At 56.8% G+C, this 21,728-nt stretch overlaps 3 protein-coding genes across 3 annotated transcripts; 2 read left to right on the top strand and 1 right to left on the bottom strand.

Annotated features, from left to right (window-relative positions):
• Positions 1–319: 319 nt before the first annotated feature.
• On the top strand, positions 320–2,585 carry LOC117876251 (zinc finger protein 497-like). The gene has a single exon (XM_034768210.1). The coding sequence runs from the start codon at positions 648–650 to the stop codon at positions 2,484–2,486; it is 1,839 nt and encodes a 612-aa protein (XP_034624101.1). The 5' UTR covers positions 320–647; the 3' UTR covers positions 2,487–2,585.
• A 7,461-nt stretch (positions 2,586–10,046) lies between these two features.
• LOC117876241 (zinc finger protein 345-like) lies at positions 10,047–12,512 on the bottom strand. Its single transcript, XM_034768194.1, has one exon. The coding sequence runs from the start codon at positions 12,476–12,478 to the stop codon at positions 10,073–10,075; it is 2,406 nt and encodes an 801-aa protein (XP_034624085.1). The 5' UTR covers positions 12,479–12,512; the 3' UTR covers positions 10,047–10,072.
• A 580-nt stretch (positions 12,513–13,092) lies between these two features.
• Positions 13,093–14,339, top strand: LOC117876621 (zinc finger protein 239-like). The gene is made up of 2 exons (XM_034768873.1): positions 13,093–13,904; positions 14,332–14,339. Exons 1-2 carry the CDS (start codon positions 13,130–13,132, stop codon positions 14,337–14,339), a joined length of 783 nt encoding a protein of 260 aa, XP_034624764.1. The 5' UTR covers positions 13,093–13,129.
• The last annotated feature ends 7,389 nt before the right edge of the window (positions 14,340–21,728 follow it).

Genomic DNA, 21,728 nt, shown 5'->3' with positions numbered 1-21,728 from the left:
GGGGGGATGGATGTGGATAGATACATGGATAGAGAGGTGCGGGTGGATGGATGGATAGATGGGGGGGATGGATGGGGATAGATACATGGATAGAGAGGTGTGGGTGGATGGATGGATAGATGGGGGGGATGGATGGGATAGATACATGGATAGAGAGGTGGGGGTGGATGGATGGATAGATGGGGGGATGGATGTGGATAGATGCTTGGATAGAGAGGCGTGGGGGGGATGGATGGATTGTTTGGGGGTTGGATGGATAAATGGATAGAGAAGTGCGTATGGGGATAGGTGAGATGGTCATGTACGTGGATGGATGGGTAGGAAGATGGATGGAGGAAGGCGTATCATGCCTTCTTTTCCGTCTCGTCTCTAAGACACACAGTCCCCAATTGGTCCCACCTCTCTCCAGACAGAACCCCCCGTGTGTCTTGGGTCACCAGGGAGCATGAGCGGAACGGTCCCCAGTTCAATGTCTTTCTCCTCCTGTCCCCAGACTCTCGTGCATGGGCTGAGGAGCAGGACGCTCCCATGACGGTGTCAGTGTGTGGCCGGCGTTCTCTGGCAGCCCTTGTACTCAGCACCCCCTTGCTTGTTCCTCAGGTCATGGGCCCAGATGTCAGCCCGAGGAGGACAACAGAGCTGCTGAGATGGCGCCACCAATCGGGGAAGTTCCCGGAAATGCCCAAGAGAGAGGCCTGACCTCCGTGTCATTGACCGGCCCCAAGGCGGAGGAGGAGGAAGTCCTCAAGATGGCGTGTCTCAGAGGGGATGTTGTTGTGGAGACCACCACGGGGCATGCAGTATGGATGACCGTGGCCAACATGTTGACTCCCAATATGGACATTCCCGGAAAGGGCCAATGGGGATGTTCAGCCTCCGTCTCACCGACTGTCCCTAAGGTCGAAGAGGAGGAGGAGACTGCCAAGATGGAGCCTCTCAACGGGGATGTTGCTGTGAAGGCACAAGGGGGATGTTCACCGTGGATGACTATGGCCAAGATGATGCCTCCAAACATGGATGTTCCTGGTGTGGGCCAGCCGGAACGTGTAGCCTCAGATTCATTGCCTGTCCCTAAGACAGAGGAGGAGGCCGAAGACACCAGGATGCTGCCACCCGAAGGGTCTGTTTACACAAAGGCCCAAGAGGGACGTGCAACATGGATGACCATGGCCAAGATGGAGCCTCTCAACGGGGATGTTGATGTGAAAGCCCGAGGGGAACCCTTGACCCTAATGCCTTTCCCTATCTCCAAGGCTGAGGAGGATGAAGCCACCAAGCCAGTAACTCCCCCTGCTCCTGCTTGCCGGGAGCGCCCGTACCGCTGCGGTGAATGCGGCAAAGCCTTCTCCCGCAGCTCGTCCTGCGTCAAGCACCAACGCACCCACACGGGAGAGCGCCCCTATGGGTGCCCGGATTGTGGCAAGTCCTTCGGCCAGAGCTCCACCCTCAACCGGCACCGCCAGGCCCACCTGGCCGACAGGCCGCACCGCTGCGCTGACTGCGGCAAGGCCTACGGGACCGCCTCGGCCCTGGCCCAGCACGGCAAGAGTCACCTGGTCGAGAAGCCCCACCGGTGCCCGCAGTGCGGCAAAGGGTTCAGTGAGCGGTCGAACCTGGCGAAGCACCAGCTGACCCACACAGGCGAGCGGCCCCACCGGTGCCCTCAGTGCGGTCGTGGCTTCAGCCAGAAGGCCAATCTCCGGCGTCACCAGGAGACTCACCGCGGCGCTGAGCTGCACCGGTGCGCCGACTGCGGGCGGGCCTTTCGCCACGCCCGGCGGCTGGCTCAGCACCGCCGGGCCTGCCACGCACCCGGCGAGCCCCACTCCTGTGCCGACTGCGGCCAAACCTTCGCCGCCCGCTCCCAGCTGGCCCGGCACCGGCGCGGGCACACAGACGAGCGCCCCTACCACTGCGGCGTTTGCGGCAAGGCCTACAGTGTCAGCTCCCACCTGCTGGTGCACCTGCGCGGGCACACGGAGGAGCGGCCGTACCGCTGTGCCGAGTGTGGGGCCGGCTTCGCCGAGGCCGCCAAGCTGGCCCAGCACCGGCGCAGCCACACCGAGGAGAGGCCCCACCAGTGCGTGCAGTGCGGGCGGCGCTTCGGCCTGCGCTCCAACCTGACGCGGCACCAGCGGGCCCATTCCGGCGAGAAGCCGCACCGCTGTGGCCAGTGCGGCAGGGCCTTCAGCCGCGGCTCCAACCTGGCCCAGCACCAGCGGACTCACCGTGGCGAGAAGCCGTACCGGTGCGGCCAGTGCGGCAAGGCCTTTGCCGTCAGCACCCACCTCCTCATCCACCAGCGCTCCCACACTGGGGAGAGGCCCTTCCCCTGCCCTCACTGCGGCAAAGGCTTCACCGTCAGCTCCAACCTCCGGCAGCACCTGCGGATCCACACCGGGGAGCGCCCGTACCCCTGCGCCCAGTGCGGGAAGAGCTTCCGGGCTCGGACTCACCTCCGGGCCCACCAGAAACTCCACGCATGAGCGGGCGGGGTGGGGCCGCGGGGGAGACGGCGGGTCTGTGGCTGGCCACGGCTATAGAGGGGGATGGCAGGAGGCGGTGGAGCTAGTTATGGGGTTAGTTGTAGCTTAGGGAGCATGGCTCTGTAGGGCCATGGGGAAGTATTGGGTGAGGGGTTATGGGTTTTCAGAGCCATGGTGGACCATGGAGGTTTCATGGATCTTTAGGCTGAGAAGGGACGATGACGGGGGGTAGGTGGTAGCTTTGGTGGGGTTCATAGATGGAGTCTAACCTTGACGCACCTGAGTATGAGCCACAGAGGCTCTCAGGGCACCGATGGCAAATGACACGGCCAGAAGGGACCATCGTGATCTGACTTACGGAGCAGAGAACCTTGCCCCATGATTCCCTCATCCAGCCCATGGCGGGTGGTTGAGCTCGAGCGAGACGCCGGGTTGTCGTTTAAGGACTCCGAGCGGCAGAGACTCCACCAGCACCCATGGCAAGCGGCTCCATCGGTTAATTAGGAGGCTGCATTAAAAATATGGGTGGTGGTTCTAGTTTGAGGCAGGGGGAGGACTTCTGGGTTCTCTCCCCAGCTCTGAGAGGGGAGTGGGGACTAGTGGGTTAGAACAGAGGGGGCTGGGAGCCAGAACTCCTGGGTTCTCTCCCCAGCTCTGGGAGGGGAGTGGGGACTAATGGGTTAGAGCAGGGGGGCTGGGAGCCAGAACTCCTGGGTTCTCTCCCTGGCCCTGGCATTGTCTTGCTGGGTGACCTTGGGCATGTAGCTTCTCCGGTCAGTGCATCTGGTTCCCTCCCGCTCTTTGTCTTGTCTGTTTAGCGTGTGGTCTCTGCAGGGCATGGCCGATCTCTCACTGTGGAGCACTCTTGGTTGGGGTCTGGGCAGCGCCCAGCGCGACAGGGCCCTGAACTTGGCCGGGGTCTGGGCAACACCGGGTGCGATGGGGCCCTGATCTTGGTTGGGGTCTGGGCAGCAGAAAGATCTGTGCCAAGGACAGTCATGGGCCACCCTATGAGAATCGCGCCACCCTATGGGAATCCACCTCCCCCCCAGCAAACTGCCCCAAATGCTAAGGTGTCCAGGCTACAGTGGCAGATCGGCCTAGGGGGTTTAGAAGCCTCAGTTTCAAAATCAGTATTATTAGTGTTTGTGTTACTGTAGGGCTTAGGACAGGGATGCGGAAACTGATCCCGCCCTCCGCTTAATTTCATCTGGCTTGCGGCAAGTCTCCATGCTGCGGGCCGGAAGCCCTGAGCCTGGCCCCCCCCTTTTTCCCCCAAGCGGGGCTGTAGCCACAAGCGCGAGCTTTCCCCACTGTGGGGGAAAGCTGGAGTTGCCAGCCCGTTAAAAGTCCGGTCGGCTCCGCGTGGCTCCCAGAAGTGCCCGGCATGTCCCTGCGGCCCCTAGGCACAGGGGTGATCAGAGAAGCTCTGTATGTTGCCCCCACCTCGCACGCCGGCTCCACAGCTCCCATTGGCTGGGAACTGGGGCCAATGAGAGCTGCAGGGGTGGTGCCTCCGCTTAGGGACTGGACACAGCGGCTGCTTCCGGGAGCAGTGTGGAGGCAGGGCAGGCAGGGAGCCTGCCTTAGCCCCGCTGCGCCGTCAACTGGGGGCTGCTGGAGGTAAGTGCCACCTGGCTGGAGCCCGCACCCCAAATCCCTACCCAGCCCCAGGTCGGACCCCCCTTCTGCACCCTAACTCCCTCCCGGAGCCCGCACTCCCCAACCCCTGGTCCCCCTCCCACACTCTGAACCCCTCATTTCTGGCCCCACTCCGGAACCTGCAGCCCCGGCTGGAGCCCTCATCCCCTCCCAGATCCCAGCCCCCTGCCCCAGCCAGGTGGAAGTGAGTAAGGGTGGGGGAGAGTGAGCCACGGAGGGAGGGGGGCTGGAGTGAGGGGGGGGCAGGGCCTCAGGGAAGGGGCGGGGCCAGGATGTTCAGGTTTGTACCATTAGAAAGTTGGCAACCCTACAGAAAGCCCCGAGCCCTCTGTGCGCCGCCCCCCCCCCCCCGCCTCCATGGGGCTGTGTGTGGCCAGCGATTGATTTTTTTATGTGGGTCAGTGGCCCCTGATAGAAAAAAGGTTCCCCACCCCGGCCTAGGAGGCCGTGCCCTCGAACTGACCCTGTCTCACGTGTGCCCTGGAGCTCCCAACTCCCATTGGCACGTTGGGAACCTGCCCTCTGGCTCCATGCCCCTGTGCTGGGCAGCCACCGAGCTCCCCTGGAGTCAGTGACATCAACGGGGGCTCGGGGCCTAAACACCCCTGAGGTTCTGGGCCTAAGAGTAAATTACACTGAGACTAATGGACTGTCTGTCTGGCCCTATACACCCCTCCCATGTAATCTATCTACCCCCACCCACCCATCTCTCCATCCCCATCCCCCCCCTCTATCTATCTATCCCCATCCACCCCTCTCATCTGTCTATCCCCACACCCCCACCCACCCATCTATCCATCCCCATCGACTCCCTCTATCTCTGTATCCCCATCTACCCCTCTCATCTATCTATCTATCCCCATCCACCCCATCTATCTATCCATCCCCTTCCACCCCCTCTATCTATCTATCTATCTATCTATCTCGTTGAGGTGTCACACTCCACAGTCCATTACGTGGTATGTGAAGCTTTCCCTCGCTGGACGTCGTTGCCCATGTTAGAAAGTCGGAGTCTGGGTCACCATCCCCCTTCCCGCCGTCCATGTCCCGTGTGAGTGACCCCCTTCCCTGTCCCCCTCGCCCAGCCTGCCACTTAGTTCCCGTTTCAGGGGGCTCCTTGCTCGCCCACCCCAGCTCTCCCCCTCTCTGGGGCTCGAGCTGGGGGGATTCGCGGGCTCTGGAGTTGGGGGTCAGGTGAGTCTGGCTGCCGGACTCCCCCAGATGGGGGGCAGCACGTCCGGCGTTTGGATCAGGAGCCCAGCACGGGACACGAGCAGGGATGGTGCCCCGTGGGGGACGGGAATGAGAAACGACACAGCTACCCTCTGTCCTCTTTCCATCAGATGGTAGATTAGGACGGGGCGGCTGGGAGCCAGGACTCCTGGGTTCTGTCTCCAGCTCTGGAAGGGGAGTGGGGTCTAGTGGGTCAGAGCAGGGGGGCTGGGAGCCAGGACTCCTGGGTGCTATTCCAGCTCTGGGAGGGGAGTGGGTCTAGTGGATTTTGAGCAGGATGGGGGAGCTGATAGTCCAAACTCTTAAGTTCTAGTGACCGCTGTTGGCTCTAACCACTAGACTGACCTCCCCTCCCCGAGTTAGGAATAGAACCCAGGAGTCCTGACTCCCAGTCCTTATAGCTGTGGAGCGTCCCTGACCCGACTATCTGGCAGTGAAAGATAATGGAAAGCCCCAGTGTTTACGTTGCCATTATTAGGTTTCAGGATTAACATGTCACCCCAGAGGCATGTGACAGGTCTGGTCTCTCACTTGGGCCTGGGAATCCCTCCAACTCTTGTGGTCTGGGTCGAGTGGCTCCTCCTTTTAGGCTGGGGCGGGGCTTTAGATATGGGGGGGGGGGACTTGCTCCAGCCCATCCCGGGCGATTCAATAGGTGGGCCTGGGGATGAGGCAAAATCCTAATGGTTTGCCTTTCTGCTGTTAGGACTACAATTCCCACAATGCCCTGTTGCAGAAGCTATAGTACCCATGGTGCTTTGCAAAGGAAGAGGCAGATAAAATGTTCAGCCACCCATTCCCTTCATGTACACTCAGCCTACCCTGCTTGGGTGGGGGCTGGGAGCCAGGACTCCTGGGTTCCATCACCAGCTCTGGGAGGGGAGTGGGGGCTAGTGGTTAGAGAGAGTGAGCGGGTATCAAACTGGCTATCTGGGGTATTCTGCCCCCTTTCTGGTTTCCAAAGATCTCACGGCAGGTGAATGCTGAGGGGATTTATATGACTGGGTCTTTCTGGGGGAGCTAGATTCTCAGCTCAGCACCCCTGGGGGCCAACTGGGAGTCACCCCTGGGCTGGTCATGGCCAGCTAATCTCAGCTCCCCCGGTGTAAATCTTGAGCCACCCCCTGGAAAATTGCATGGTAGTTAATGGACTCACTCTGGATTCACACCCGTTTACTTGTAATCCGGGCTGACACACCACCTCAGATATCTGCACATGTTGGGGGGGGGAGGGGGCATGAGTGGATTTAGTTCCTTTCCAATACGCCCAGCTTTAAGCAGCCAGAAATTTCCCTGTGGGGGCCAAAACAGCTGGCAAGACATTGCTCACGGCTCTGAAATAATGGGTGGGCTATTTGGAGCTTGCAGGGGGTGATCACGATGCCCGTCCATGCTCCTGTGAGTTTGGACTCCGTTGTGTCCAGTTAGCATGTCTGGGTGCAGGGGCTGGGCGGGGAATATCTTTTTATCTCCGCGGTGGACTGAAATTCCACCAGCTCGGTTTGACGGAATTCAACGTGGATCGTGTCCATGTGACAGCTAAGAGCCATCTTGATTTGGAAGCGTTTTATGTCTGCTCTGGTTGGATTTGTACCTCTTCAGCGTGGAGGCAGAGATTCAAGCTTCATAACTGTTAAGAATGCAAATGGTCAAAATATCCACAATAAATAGCCTCCAAGCAACCCGCGTGAGCTCCCTGAGCCGCCGTTTTCTTATGGTGCCGCGCGGTAACTTTGACGAGCGATGGATTTGTCGGCTTGCGCGTGTCCAGGGCCGAAACCGTAAGCCTGAGGGCTTCAGCCCTGGGTGGTGGGGGCTCAGGTGACAGGCCCCCCTCCTAGGGTTGTGGAGTTTTGTTGTCAGAAGGGGGTCGCAGTGCAGGGAAGTTTGAGACCTCCTGATCTAGAGACCCCGGGGGGAAAAGAGCCAGTGAGAAGGTGAAAGATTTGGGGGTCATCCTGGCTAACCATAGAATATCAGAATTGGAAGGGGTCATCTACTGCTCAAAGCAGGACCAATCCCCCACTAATTTTTTTTGCCCCAGATCCTTAAATGGCCCCCTCAAGGATTGAACTCACAACTCTGGGTTTAGCAGGCCAATGCTCAAACCACTGAGCTATCCCTCCCCCTAAAGCACCCAGTGTGACTCATGGCCAAGGGGCTAATGCGATCCTGGGCTGTATAAACAGGGGACTCTCAAGTAGGAGCAGAGCGGTTATTTGATTTCTGAATTTGGCCCTGGTGCTCACAATTCAAGGATGTGGATAAATCGGGACGGGGCCAGAGAGCGATCAAAGGCTTAGAAAACCTGCTATACCACGATAGCCTCCAAGGGGTCAATCAATTTCGCTTAACAAAGAGAAGGTCCAGGGGTGACTTGACCCCAATCTAGAAATACCTCCATGGGGAGCAAATATTGACTAAGGGACTAATTTAGAGAAAAGGTCTAACACGATCCAACGGCCGGAAGCTGAAGTTAGACAAATTCAGCCGGGAAAGAAGGTGTGAATTGTTAACGGGACGAGCAATTATATTGGATCGGCCCATTTTCAAATCAAGAGAGGATGTTTTTTTAAGAGATCTGCTCTAAGAAGTATCTTGGGGCAGGTCTCTAGCCTGGGACAGACTAGCTACCACAGTGGTCGCTTCTGCCCTGGGAATGGATAACATGCTGGAGGGATTGCTGTTTTTATAGACTGTGTATCTCGCGGGCGAGCCCGTCACGGGCAAACAGGCCACGTTAGACTTCGGAGCAGCGGGCGCTATGTTTTCTCTGCTACACCTGCCCTTCGCGGGCTAGCCCGATGGAGACCGAGGGCATTTCGCTTTGCCGTGCGGACAGTGATACATGCAGAGATTCTCCCGCAAGCCCAGCAAGGAAACTGCACGCCAGAAAACTTTGTGACTGAGGCGGGTTTCAGAGAGCTGATAAATACCCTCATCTGTAACAAACTAGAACAGGGCTGAGGAGAGGCTGAAGATTCACTTGAGGCCAGGGAGAGGTAAAAACCCATAAAAGGTGGAGGATGACTTAGGAAAGAAGAGGAAATGATACAGGGTGGAATTTAGTAAAGAATGGCCCAGTAGTTAGAGGAGAGAGGACAGGAACTCTGGTTCACTCCCCAGCTCTGAGAGAGGAGTGGGGGGTCTAGTGGTTAGAGCTGGGGGGCTGGGAGCCAGGACTCCTGGGTTCTCTCCCCAGCTCTGGGAGAGGAGTGGGGTCTAGTGGGTTAGAGGGGGGGCTTTGAGAACCTGCCAAGAGTCTGACAGAAGAACACAGCAGAGGCTATGCCAATAAGTCTTTATTACAAGAAGAAGGGTAAGGAATACAGGACCACAGCTGAGAGCAGTGCCGGATCGCTCCCAGGTACCTCCATCTGCCACCACCAACCTCTGCTGCCCCCCACCCCAAGCTGGGATGACAACCACGGACCCACCCCCACACTAACTCCCAACGCCCCTCCCCCTGTGCACAAGGAAGTGTGTGTGTGGGGAATAACTCCCCAACCCCCTCCCCGTCAGACTTCATTAACAGAGTATCCCCAAGGGCTGCATAGATGTTCATGGGTTAAACGTGAGAAGCCCACCCCCAGGAAGCGTTACTGATCCCCAATCTAAACATGGGGAAACTGAGGCACAGAGCGGCATGCACCTCACGGTTACATAATGACAGCAAAGAGGGAGGACTGGGCAAAGAACCCAGGAGTCCTGACCCCACCCCCAGTCTTCCCTACGGCTCTAACCGCTAGACTCCCCCGCCCTCCCTGCGGTGTATCCAATCTCCCAGCCTAACTCAGACACCCTCTGTAGGGGTGGGGTTATGCCAAACTCCTCGCAACTCACTTCCTGTTTAGTCCCCAACCACCCGCCAGACAGGAGCCGGCGCCCCCTAGTGGGGAAAGGCCCCAGGTCCGATTCCCCATCTCTACACCTGTCCGCTGCTTCTCTACAGCGTGGCCTCTACTCAACTAGCACCCTCTACGGCAACGGGGAACGCTGCTTCCTCGCTAATGTCGCCAACAGAGCCGATTACGGCATCCTCACCAGCCCCATAGCTCTAACCCCCTAGGCCCCACTTCCCCCCCAGAGCCGGGACAGAACCCAGGAGTCCTGGCTCCCAGTGCCCCCTGCTCTAACCCACTGGGCTCCACTTTCCCCCCACAGCTGGGGAGAGAACCCAGGAGTCCTGGCTCTCCCCTCCTGCTCTAATCCCCTAGGCCCCACTTCCCTCCCAGAGCCGGGGACAGAACCCAGGAGTCCTGGCTCCCAGTGCCCCCTGCTCTAACCCACTGGGCTCCACTTCCCCCGCAGAGCTGGGGAGAGAACCCAGGAGTCCTGGCTCCCAACCCCTGCTGCTCTAACCCACCAGACCCCAATCCCCTGCAAGATTCAGGGATAGGACCCGGAGTCCTGGCTCCCAGCCCCCCTGCTCTAACCACTAGACCCCACTCCCCTCAGAACTGGGGATAGGACCCAGGAGTCCTGGCTCCCACTGCTCCCCTCCCCCTCCCACGCCTGTATACAAAAGACAGATACATTTCGTTCGGACCCAAACCCTCCGCGCTTATTAGCGTCAATCTCAGAGGGTTACCAGTGTGTCCCCCCCCCCCCCAGCCCCCCTTCGCTCCCCCCCCCCCCCCACCCCCTCCCTGCCTCCCCCCCCCATGCCCCCCCCCTTAGGGGGCAGATTCTCATACTCCCATGCCTAGCGCCACCGCCACCCCCTCCTCGACCACCACCTCCAGAGCCGCGGAGGCCGCTGGCGCCCCGGATCCCGGCACCGCCCCGGCCCTCTCCTGCGCCAGCAGCTCCTCCCGGGCGTGCACCTTCTGGTGGCGGGTGTACTGCAGCAGGTAGCGGAAGCAGAGGCCGCAGCGGGAGCAGCGATAGGGCTTCTCCCCGGTGTGGATGCGCTGGTGCTGGACCAGCGCCGAGCTCTGGCTGAAGCTCTTCCCGCAAGTCCCGCAGGCGTAGGGCCGTTCGCCGGTGTGGGTCCGGCGGTGCTGGGCCAGCGCCGAGCTGTGGCCGAAGGCCCGGCCGCAGTCGGGGCAGGTGTAGGGGCGCTCGCCGGTGTGGGTCCGGCGGTGCTCCAGCAGCTTGGAGCTCTGGGAGAAGCCCCGGCCGCACTCCCCGCACCGGAAGGGCCGCTCGCCGGTGTGGGTGCGCCGGTGCTGGGCTAGATGGGAGCTCTGCCGGAAGCTCTTCCCGCAGTCGCCGCAGATGTAGAGGGTGCCAGGCGGGCGGGCCTCCCCGCCGGCCCGGTGCACCTTGCGGTGCTGGGCCAGGTGGGAATTTTGCCCGAAGCCGCGCCCGCAATCCGGGCAGCGGAAGGGGCGCTCGCCAGTGTGCACCCGCCGGTGCTGCACCAGGTGGGAGCTGACGCCGAAGCTCTTGCCGCAGTCCTGGCAGCGGAAGGGCTTCTCGCCGGTGTGGGCCCGCCGATGCCGCAGCAGCGTGGAGCTGAGGCCGAAGGTCTTGCCGCAGTCGGGGCACTGGTAGGGTCTCTCCCCGCTGTGGGTGGTCTGGTGCTGGATCAGGGTGGAGCTGAGGCTGAAGGCCTTGCCGCACTCGGTGCAGCGGAAGGGGCGCTCGCCGGTGTGGGTGCGCTGGTGCTGGGTGCGGGTGGAGCTCTCCGAGAAGCGCTTCCCGCACAGGCCGCAGGGGAAGGGCTTCTCGCCGGTGTGGGTGCGCCGGTGGTTGAGCAGGTTGGAGTTGCGGTTGAAGCTCTTGCCGCAGTCGGGGCACTTGTAGGGCCGCTCGCCGGTGTGGATGATCTGGTGCTGGAGCAGGGTGGAGCTGAGGCTGAAGGCCTTGCCGCAGTCCGGGCACTTGTAGGGCCGCTCGCCGGTGTGGACCCGCCGGTGCTGCAGCAGGTTGGAGCTGCGGCTGAAGGCCTTGCCGCAGTCCGGGCACTTGTAGGGCCGCTCGCCCGTGTGGGTGCGCTGGTGCTGGAGGAAGGTGGAGCCCCGGCTGAACGCCCGCCCGCACTCCCCGCACTTGTAGGGCCGCTCGCCCGTGTGGATGCGGCGGTGCTGTGCCAGGGTGGAGTTGGAGCCGAAGGATTTGCCGCAGTCCGAGCACTGGAAGGGGCGCGCCGGCGGGGTGGGGCGGGAGGACGGCGGGCCCGGAGGGGGCCACGCTGCGGAGGCTGGGCCCGGATTGCCAGCGAGGTCGAAGCCGGGGGGGGCTTCCGAGCTGGCGTGCAACCCGAGGTCCCCGTCCTCGTGCGAGCCACGACGGAAGCTTAGCTCGCCGTCTTCGTCTGAGCCGGCGTGCAACCCAAGCTCACTGTCCTCGTGCGAGCCAGCGTGCAGCCTGAACTCGTCATCTTCATCTGAGCTGGCGTGCAACCCAAGTTCACCGTCTTCGTGCGAACCAGCATGCAGCCTAAACTCAACGTCTTCATCTGAGCCGGTGTGCAACCCAAGCTCACTGTCCTCGTGTGAGCCAGCGTGCAGCCTGAACTCGTCATCTGCATCTGAGCCGGCGTGCAACCCAAGCTCACTATCCTCGTGCGAGCCATCAAGCAGCCCGAACTCACCATCTTCATCTGAGCCGCCATGCAGCCCACGCTCACCATCCTCGTGCGAGCCAGTGTGAAGCCCAAGCTCACTGTCTTCTTCGGAGCCAGCGTGTAACCTGAGCTCACTGTCCTCGTGCGAGCCAGCGTGAAGCCCAAGCTCAATGTCTTCTTCTGAGCCGGCGTGGAACCTGAGCTCACCGTCCTCGTGCGAGCCGGCGTGCAACCTGAAACCGCCATCTTCATGTGAGCCACGCTGGAAGTCAAGCTCACCGTCTTCCCCTGAGCTGGCGTGCAGCCCGAGCTCACTGTCCTCGTGCGAGTCACGACAGTAGCTCCTCCCGTAGGCTGCAGGGCTGCTGTCCGGCTGGGAGCAGGCGTCCCCCACTCCCCCGCTGCCGGCTGGGCTGTCCGGCCCCCACTCCTCGTTATCCGACCAGCACTGGATGTCGCACGAGATCTCCCGCTCCGAGCCAGTCAGGCTTGGCAGCTTCTCCTCTTCCTCGGCCCACGGACAGGGGCTGGGCTCTTCCTCCTCGCTCATGGCTGGGACTGGGGGGAGAAGAGAGGAATTCATGGAGTGACTGACCAAGAGGGGACCCGATCCCCCTGGACTGGGAGCCAGGACTTCTGGGTTCTCTCCCTGGCTCTGGGAGGGGAGTGGTGGCTAGTGGTTAGAGTGAGGGGGAATGGGAGCCCGGACTCCTGGGTTCTCTCCCCCTGGGCTTCAAAGGCTGGGGGATGCAATGAATGTCAAGCGTGAGCAGCGCCGCCTCCTGCTGGAGGGAATGAGGGTCATGGTGTGTGTACACACAGTGTGTATACTCACTCACTCACACACACACACACATACCCACAGGGGGAGGGGTCAGTACTGCTCTCCCCAGGACAAGGTGTGGGGAGGGGCAGTGGATTGGGGAGGGGACACACAGCACAGGTGGTGGGGAGGGAAGAAGAGGAGAAATCTGCACCAGGGCTGAGAAACGGGGGGGCTGGGAAGTGTGTGGGGGGCAAACAGCCCCAGCCTGGGGTGCTAAGCACGTCACCCCGAGCTGGGATCCAACGGACTGGGCTGGGGGGGGAACCCGGCACCGGCCCCTGTCCCCGTGCGCCCCGGGACCGGGCTGGGGGGGGAACCCGGCACCGGCCCCTGTCCCCGTGCGCCCCGGGACCGGGCTGGGGGGGGGANGGATCTGAAAGAGACGTTCCCCAACTGGATCTGTGTGAGATGTTCTCTGGAGAATCCGATGGTGATGTTCCCCATATCGATCTGTGTGGGGTAACGTCAGGAGGCTCTGCAGGGGACGTTCCCCAGGTGGATCTGCATGGGATGCCCTCAGGAGGATCTGAAGAGGATGTTCCCCAAGCGGATCTGCGGGGGACGTTCTCTGGAGGGTGGGAAGGGGTGGACATGCAGCAGCAGGGGGACCCTCCAGTGAGGAGCCAGGGGAAGCCAGCCCAGCATGGCAGCCTCCCTGCACTGGCCCCGGAGAAACCTTACAAGTGCTCGGTGTGCGATAAAAGCTTTGGGCAGAGCTCCCACCTCATCCAACACCAGGTGTCGCATACGGGCGAAAAGCCTTATAAATGTCCCGAGTGTGGCAAAGGCTTCACCTGGAGCTCAGCGCTGGCCCAGCACCGGCGCATCCACCGCGGCGAGAGACCTTTCGTCTGCCCGGACTGCGGCAAAAGCTTCAGCCAGAGCTCCAACCTGAGCACCCACCGGCGCACCCACACGGGCGAGAAGCCGTTCGTCTGCCCGGACTGCGGGCGCGGCTTCAGCCAGAACTCCAACCTGGCAGCCCACCGGCGCACCCACACTGGCGAGCGCCACTACCGCTGCTACGACTGCGGGCGGGGCTTCCTGGAGCGGGCGGCGCTGGCCGAGCATCAGCAGGGCCATGCCGGGCATCGGCCCTATACCTGCGGGCAGTGCGGCAAAGCCTTCGGGCAGAGCGCCAAGCTGGCCCAGCACCAGCGCATCCACACCGGNAAGACTGGGAGTGCAGAAGGACCCCCCCACCGCAGAATTGCCGACAACGACCGGGAGTGCGGAAGGACCCCTGCCTAGGGCACCAAAAACCCTGGCACCGCTCCTGCATCCACCCCTTCTATCTATCGATCTATCTCAGATTGTGGTGTTTCTACCTATCCAGCCCCCCACAACCCCTTCTGTCTGTCTACGTGTCTGTCTCATTACAGTCTAGTGTCTCTTGCACTCCTCTATAGACTCAGGGCTAAACATTCACTACTCTGCCGAGTAAAGCCTCCACTCTTAACACGCGAAGCAGTGTGGTTAAGCTGCTGGAAATGACTGGTTTATTTATGTATGTGATTCATGTCATGGTAGCATTTGTCGCCTAGTGACTGTCTCCTTTTTAGCTCTGTGGATGAGCAGTGTGTGGTAAATGACTTTGCCCTGTATTCTAGGAATGTAACCAGCGTGTGGGAGGGGAGATGGTTGTTAAAAGTTTTCTAAGAGAAACATCAAGAGTGTGTTAGTGTGTATCTGTGCCCAGAGATCTAGGGCAAAGCTCCCATTGAGTGCAATGGGGCAGGATTCACCTGTAATGTGTGTGTATACACACACACACACGGCTGTGATTCTCCACCAGCAGGGGGCAGTGTGCTGGTCTCCCTGGCTCTCTCTCACACACGGAAATATGACATCCACCTTGATGTCCCATATATTCAAAAGCGCCCTGAAAATAACCCTCGCGCTCGGTGTAAGCGCAAAAGCTGGTCTCTCTCGCCAACAGAAGCTGGTCCAAAAAAAGATAGTCCCACGCCCACCTTGTCTCGCTAAGAAAATCAATCAAGCAACCCCCAAACCACCCCCAAAGCATGCCGCTAGCAGGGCTTTCACCCCCAAAACTTAGACGTGCCAGAGACTGTGTGAAATCTATCAGGTTTCTATCTAGCTGGGGTCATTTAGTCTGCAGAAAAGAAGTGTGTGTGGGGGGGTTTGCTAGCAGCCTTCAACTACTGGAAGGGGGGTTCCAAAGAGGATGGAGCTCGGCTCTTCTCAGTGGTGGCAGATGACAGAACAAGGAGCAATGGTCTCAAGTTGCAGTGGGGGAGGTTTAGGTTGGATATCAGGAAAAACTATTTCACTAGGAGGGTGGTGAAGCACTGGAATGCGTTACCTAGGGAGGTGGTGGAATCTCCTTCCTTAGAGGTTTTTAAGGCCTGGCTTGACAAAGCCCTGGCTGGGATGATTTAGTTGGGGATTGGTCCTGCTTTGAGCAGGGGGTTGGACTAGATGACCTCCTGAGGTCCCTTCCAACCCTGATCTTCTATGATTCTAGGTGTCTTGCTAGTGCTATAGATTTTACCCAGAAGGCGCCCAGACACAGTGATGATGGGCAGCCAGGATAAATGGACAAGCAACACCACACACACACAGACCTGTGTGAGAAGAGCCATGTGACGTGTGCAGATGTGTGATTCAAAATACACTGTTTGTGTCTGTGTGCCAAGGTCGAAAGGTGAGTTATTTGTGTGTGGGGGAGAGAGATTAGGATTATAAAATGCGTGTGCGTAAAAATATCAATGGTGTATCTGTGTGTGAGGCGAGAATGCGGAGTGCGTCTGTCTAGACTTTGCAAGGATTTGATTTTTATCGGTAAATGTCGACTTCACCAGATCCACCCACAGCCCAAAACTATTTCCAGTGATCATCAAATTTTGCAAAATACAACTGAATGTTTAAACTGATAAAAGTAAAAAAAAAAAAAGGCATAAAAATAAACATCGCTATCCACCTAAATGATAAAAGAGTAAAAATCGAACACTGCCAAGGCTATGGCCGTGTGACTCTCGGCTTCAAACGCAAATTGTGCGTGTGTTTGTGTGTGAGCCGGATTAGAAAGGTGACTATTGGGTGTCTGTTTAACACGACATATATTCGGAGGCGGATTAAGGTTTCGTGGGGCCCTGGACACACGGACACACACACACACACACATGGGTGACCCTGATCCCCTCCAGTCGTTTTTGGACTTTCCCTCCTCATACGTATAGAAAATGCGTGCAAGTGATTTTCGGAGAAGAAACAATATGAGTATTTCTCCTGCAGTGTGTGGGGAGAGCGAGTGAGCAGGGCTGCCCTCTGCTAGACAGAAGCAGGACAGTGTGTGTTACCGGAGCAGAAGACTCCAGGGGATCGGAGCAGGCCGTTAACCTGCGGAACTCACCTCCACATGACGAGGTGTCGCAAGATTCACAGAAGGACTGGGGATTTCATATAGGCAGTCATAACATCCACATTTGTAAGGACCAGGATTACAAAACTAGCCAAGGCTTCTCGCCGGGAAATTCTGGGCCTAAACCAAGCTTGAAATATGGGGGTTGGGAATACATTTTCCTCTATGGGGAGGGGCACTTTGCAGTTTTCTCTAGAGCAGCAGCTTGTACCGACTGCTGGGAGCTAGGGCGGTGGGGCTGATTCTGGCCGCAGGGAGGGGGCGGGATACCGGGCTAGATAGGCCATGGGGGAGAGAAGTCCGAGCTGGGCTTGGGGCACTGCTGTGGGGAAGCTCGCAGCACTGGAGTCCCTGGCTGGGCACGGCTGTGAAAGGCTGAACACAGGGAAGCCAGGACTCCTGGGTTCTGTCTCCCACCCTAGGAGGGGCGTGGGGTCTAGTGGGTTGGGGGGGGGCTGGGAGCCGGGACTCCTGGGTCCCATGGACACAACAAGCCCTGGGACAGCCCCTTCCACCATCACTTCCCGTGCCTGGGAAACTACACTCCCCATGGTCCTTTGCAAGGGCCGGTCCTTATCGGCTGCTTCCTGCCCCCCAAGCGGCGGCGCGGAGCGGGGGGGTCGCTGCATGGAGTCGGGACCCCCGAGCACGGAGCCGGCTGCCGCTGCCACCCGCCCGGCCGCGGACGGGGCCCCCAGGGCCGATGGGTGCCTGGGTGAGCCCCCGCCGCCCCCTGCACCCCATCCCGCACTCCCGTCCCCCTGCACCCCATCCCGCACCCCTCTGTCCCCATGTAACCCCTCCCCGCACGCCCCAAACCCCGTCCCCGCACCCCTGCTCCCCCTCCCGCACCCCCCGCACTCCTCTGAACCCCTCTTTCCCATGGAACCCCTCCCTGCCCCCCGACCCCCTGCACCCCATCCCGCACCCCTCTGTCCCCATGTAACTCCTCCCCGCACGCCCCAAACCACGTCCCCGCACCCCTGCTCCCCATCCCGCACCCCTCTGTCTCCATGTAACTCCTCCCCGCATGCCCCAAACCAGGTCCCCGTCCCCCTGTACCCCATCCCGCACCCCTCTGTCCCCATGTAACTCCTCCCCGCACGCCCCAAACCACGTCCCCGCACCCCTGCTCCCCATCCCGCACCCCTCTGTCTCCATGTAACTCCTCCCCGCATGCNCAGCCCCCTGCACCCCCACACCCATTCGCCGCATAGCCCTCTGGGCCCCACACCCACGGCCCCCTACATCCCCACATCCATTCGCCGCATAGCCCTCTGGGCCCCATACCCCAAACCCCCCTCCAACACCCACCTACCCCATAGCCCTCTGGGCCCCACACCCACAGCCCCCTGCACTCCCACACCGATCTGCCCCATAGCCCTCTGGGCCGCACACCCCAAGCCTCCCCTGCATCCCCATGCATGCATATGGCCCCCTACAGTCTCTACAACCCCCCCAGACTTCCCATAACCACTGCCACCCCTGTGAAGCACAGCCCGCCCCTCTGTGCTCACTCCCATCCCTGCACTGCCCCCTATGCACCCGCATAGCCCCCTCTAACCCACACCTGCAGTCCCTCTCTGCACCCCGTATACACACACCCAGCCCCTCTAGGCCCAGGAGGTGTGTTCACACAAACACTATAGGGTTGCCAATTCTGGTTGGCGGTATTCCTGGAGGTTTCATCACGACCATCTTTAACTAAAGATGAATCTTTAATTCCTGTAGAGTCCAGGACAATCCTGGAGGGTTGGCGGGAGAGACACAAACCCACTTGCAGTGATATTCTCCAAGTACAGTTGGTAGGAAACAAAATGCTTCCACTTTCCCCACTCAGAACTAGCCCCAACTCGTCCGTTTTGATTTTATTCTGGATTAAAATGAACGGATCTGGGGTTTTTTTGTAACATAAGGAGCCTTTGCCCTGATGGAACTGTCGGAGAAAAACAGAGTTCTCACAACCAAACAAATCACCATTTTGGACTTAAAACAAAATCTTTTATTTCATTTCGATCCCACTGATGTTGTTTGACGCCACCTGCCATATTTAAGCCATTGTCTGATCAAAACTAGATGAAAGTTCATATTGACAGAACAAGGAAATATTTTTACATTTCCACTGTTCCACCCAGAAAATGGTGGTGGTTTTTTTTAAACACAAAGTTTTTTAAACACTTTTTCTCGTGGAAATTGAATGGAAATGATTTTTGTAACGACGTGAGATAATTGAACTTTCTATTGAAACTAAATTAAATCCTAGTTACATCAAATTAAATATTTGACTTTTCCTCGTTATAACGACGTGAACATTGTAATTAGCATCCTTTTTACGAAAAAGGGAAACATGTTTATTGATCACAAATGAAAGAAAATCGTCTTTTGAATTAACTGAAATTTCTGCTTTTTCCAATTCAAAGCAATTTTCATTAGGACTTCAATCAACACAAAGTGCAGTTCAGGTTTTTGAGGTATTTTCTTTTGGTAAAGATTCACAATATTTTGAATTTGTTTGATGGAAAAATCAATTGCTTTAGCTAGAGCAGACATTTTCTTGCAAAAAAAAAAATCAGTTCGCTGGGAAATCTTTCTGCACAAAATATTTGGACCAAGGTGAAAAGAGACAGCCCCTACCCCTAAAAGCTCACAGTCTAAATAGACAAAGGCAGGATCATTCCCCCATTTTACACATGGGGAAACTGAGGCCCAAACCGATTCAGTGACTCCACAGAGGTCACATGGGGAGTCTGTGACAAAACCAGGGATAGAACCCAGGTGTTCTGACTCCCAGTCCCCACTAGCCCCGGCTTCCCTCCCAGAGCTGGGGATAGAACCCAGGTGTTCTGACTCCCAGTCCCCACTAGGCCCTGCTTCCCTCCCAGAGCTGGGGATAGAACCCAGGCGTCTTAGTTCACAGCCACCTCTCCCCTGACTCAAACCTACTTGACCCCACTGCCCGCCACCTACGGACAGAACAAAAGTTGGTCAAGAAGCTGCTTTTGCATTGAGCAGAAAACACCAACATTTCAAAAATATTTCAATTCCCAAACAGTTATTTTTGTGTGAAATTTCTTGAAAAATGACGTTCGGGGCGAAAAATATCACTTTGCGTCAATCAAAATGTTATGGTCCGATTTCAACCTTTACCAAAAAGTATATCCTATAAACAATTATCTATACTTATATTAAATAGACAGTTGTTTATATACCTTTTTAAAAGCCAGACTATGAAATATTGTGTATGAAATATTCATTGTATAAGTATACATATATCATTATATTTAAATATTCTATAGAGCACGTAATAGTTACATTTAATTTTGACTGAAATTTATATTCTATGACTATTCGGCTTGGGAGAACTAGATTAGGAATTTCTAATTTGGACTGATATTGATGTTTATTTTGAACCTTTTTTATTTTTTTATATCAATTTAAACTTTCTCAATTGCAGGAAATTCGGGGAGTGTCAGTGAATTATTTAGCGATCGTCTCTAAAGTTCACAAGCCACATGTTTCTTTGATTATCTGTCCGTTTCGATTTTGTGGTCAGTTTGGGGGTGTGGACAGTGAAATTGACATTGACTGATACAAATCCAATCCTTCCAAGCCTAAATAGTGTAGGGCTGAGAACGTCAAAATTCAAAAAAATCAAAACGAAACATCACGTTGAAGCAAAAAAATCAAAATGCCCTGATCTGATTCTCCCCCCCCCACCCCGTTCCCTCTTCCCCGAAATGTCATCAGAATGTTTCCATGGCATTTTTTCCCTACACAAACATGGTCCATCTTTGGAAAATTTCCCACCACCTCTAGCCAGAACCCAGGAGTTCTGGCTCCCATGCCTGTACCTTTAACACAAGCGCGTCTTCGCCTCTTATCACCCGCCCACCGATTATGGAGCATAGAGCAGCATAGAAATCTGTCTCCTGTGAGGACCAAGCACGTATCTGCGGCGTTGTTTCAGATGATCCAGGGCCTAGCGCCAAGCTGCCACCATGACCCCATCCACTCTTGGTTGAAAACTTGCCAGGGATGGAAAATCCACCACAGCCCTGGGGAAATTGTTCCCATGGTGAATTCCCCCCCCGTTACAAATTTGCACCGTATTTCCCGTCTGAACGGGTCTAGCTTCAGCCTCCAGCCATTGGCTCGTGTCAGACCTTTCTCTGCTAGGCTGAGGAGCCCACGATCACGTCTGTTCCCCATGGAGGTACTTGTAGACCATGATCTAGTCGCCCCGTGGCCTTCTCTTTGTTCCTCTAAACAGCTTGAGCTCCGGGAGTCTCTCACTCTAAGGCAGGTTGTCCAATCCTTTAATCATTCTCCTGGCTCTTCTCCGACCCTGCTCCAGTCAATCCATGTCCTTATCGAGTGGTGGGCACCAGAACTGGACACAGGACCCCAGCCGCGGTCGCACCAGGGCCAAATAAACCCTCGGCTCCTTCTCGCCATTCCCCTGTTTGTGCATGCCAGGGTCACACTAGCTTGACCTTTAGATCCTTTTCGGAGTCCCTGCTTGGCAGGATACAGTCTGGCCTTGCACTCGGCTCCTCTTGCTTTGGAGGACCAAACAGCTGGGGATGATGGGTGTGACGTTCTGAGTGTAATATAATATTTTGTTGGAAGGTGACAGGGCCAGAAAGAGTTAATTAACTCAGACTTGGGTGAACCTTAAGGACTGGTTAGGAAGATCTGTAAATGAATAGAGGTTTGAAATTTCTAAGCAGGGAGGGGGATAGCTCAGTGGTTTGAGCATTGGCCTGTTAAACCCAGCATTGTGAGTTCAATCCTTGAGGGGGCCACTTGGGGATTTGGGGCAAAATCAGTACTTGGTCCTGCTAGTGAAGGCAGGGGGCTGGACTCTATGACCTTTCAAGGTCCCTTCCAGTTCTAGGAGATGGGATATCTCCATTAATTTATTAAAAATTAAATGCAAGTCTGCATTGTTAGAGATCTCAAGGGGAAATGTTTGCTCAGGGCTTGTGATGTAAGCAAACAAGTCTTGTCTGTTGCTATCACTTTAATTCAAAGATCAAAACAGGAATATTAACATTTATAATGATACTTGAGTGAAATAGTATTATTGTCTCTGTCTCTTTGAAGGTTGTGGTAACCTGGATCTGAACTGTTTAATGGATAAATGACCCTGCGCTAATTGCCAGGATGTTTGGAAGGAGAATTAAGCCTATTGTTTTCTCAGGCCGAAAGGCTGCTGGAAATGTATAAGACCCTGGGACACGATCCTACTTCATCTCAGATCTGCTTTGGGTTTCAAGAGGGGGAAACCTTAAGCCACAAGGATTGAGATCCCCAGTCACTGACTGGAGCCACCTTGAATATGGACATTGGACTATAACCTCTGGACTATTTCTAAAAGGACTTTTGGCAACTACAAGCTCATCTCTGCTGTGTCTGAACCTCAAGAATTGAATTCGAGTCTGTCTGTATATTGATCTTTTAACCAACACTCTCTCGCTTTTCTTTTTTAATAAATTTTAGCTTAGTTAATAAGAATTGACTATAGGGTGTATTTTGGATAAGATCTAAGTTGTAATTGAACCTGGGTGTGTGGCTGACCCTTTGGGGTTGGAAGAACCTTTTCTTTTATATGATGAGATA

Source organism: Trachemys scripta, chromosome 4, assembly GCF_013100865.1.
Source record: "Trachemys scripta elegans isolate TJP31775 chromosome 4, CAS_Tse_1.0, whole genome shotgun sequence".
Classification (NCBI taxonomy): Eukaryota; Metazoa; Chordata; order Testudines; family Emydidae; genus Trachemys; species Trachemys scripta.
The sequence above is the reverse complement of the archived record's forward strand: the minus strand, read 5'-3'. Positions and strand labels throughout refer to the sequence as shown.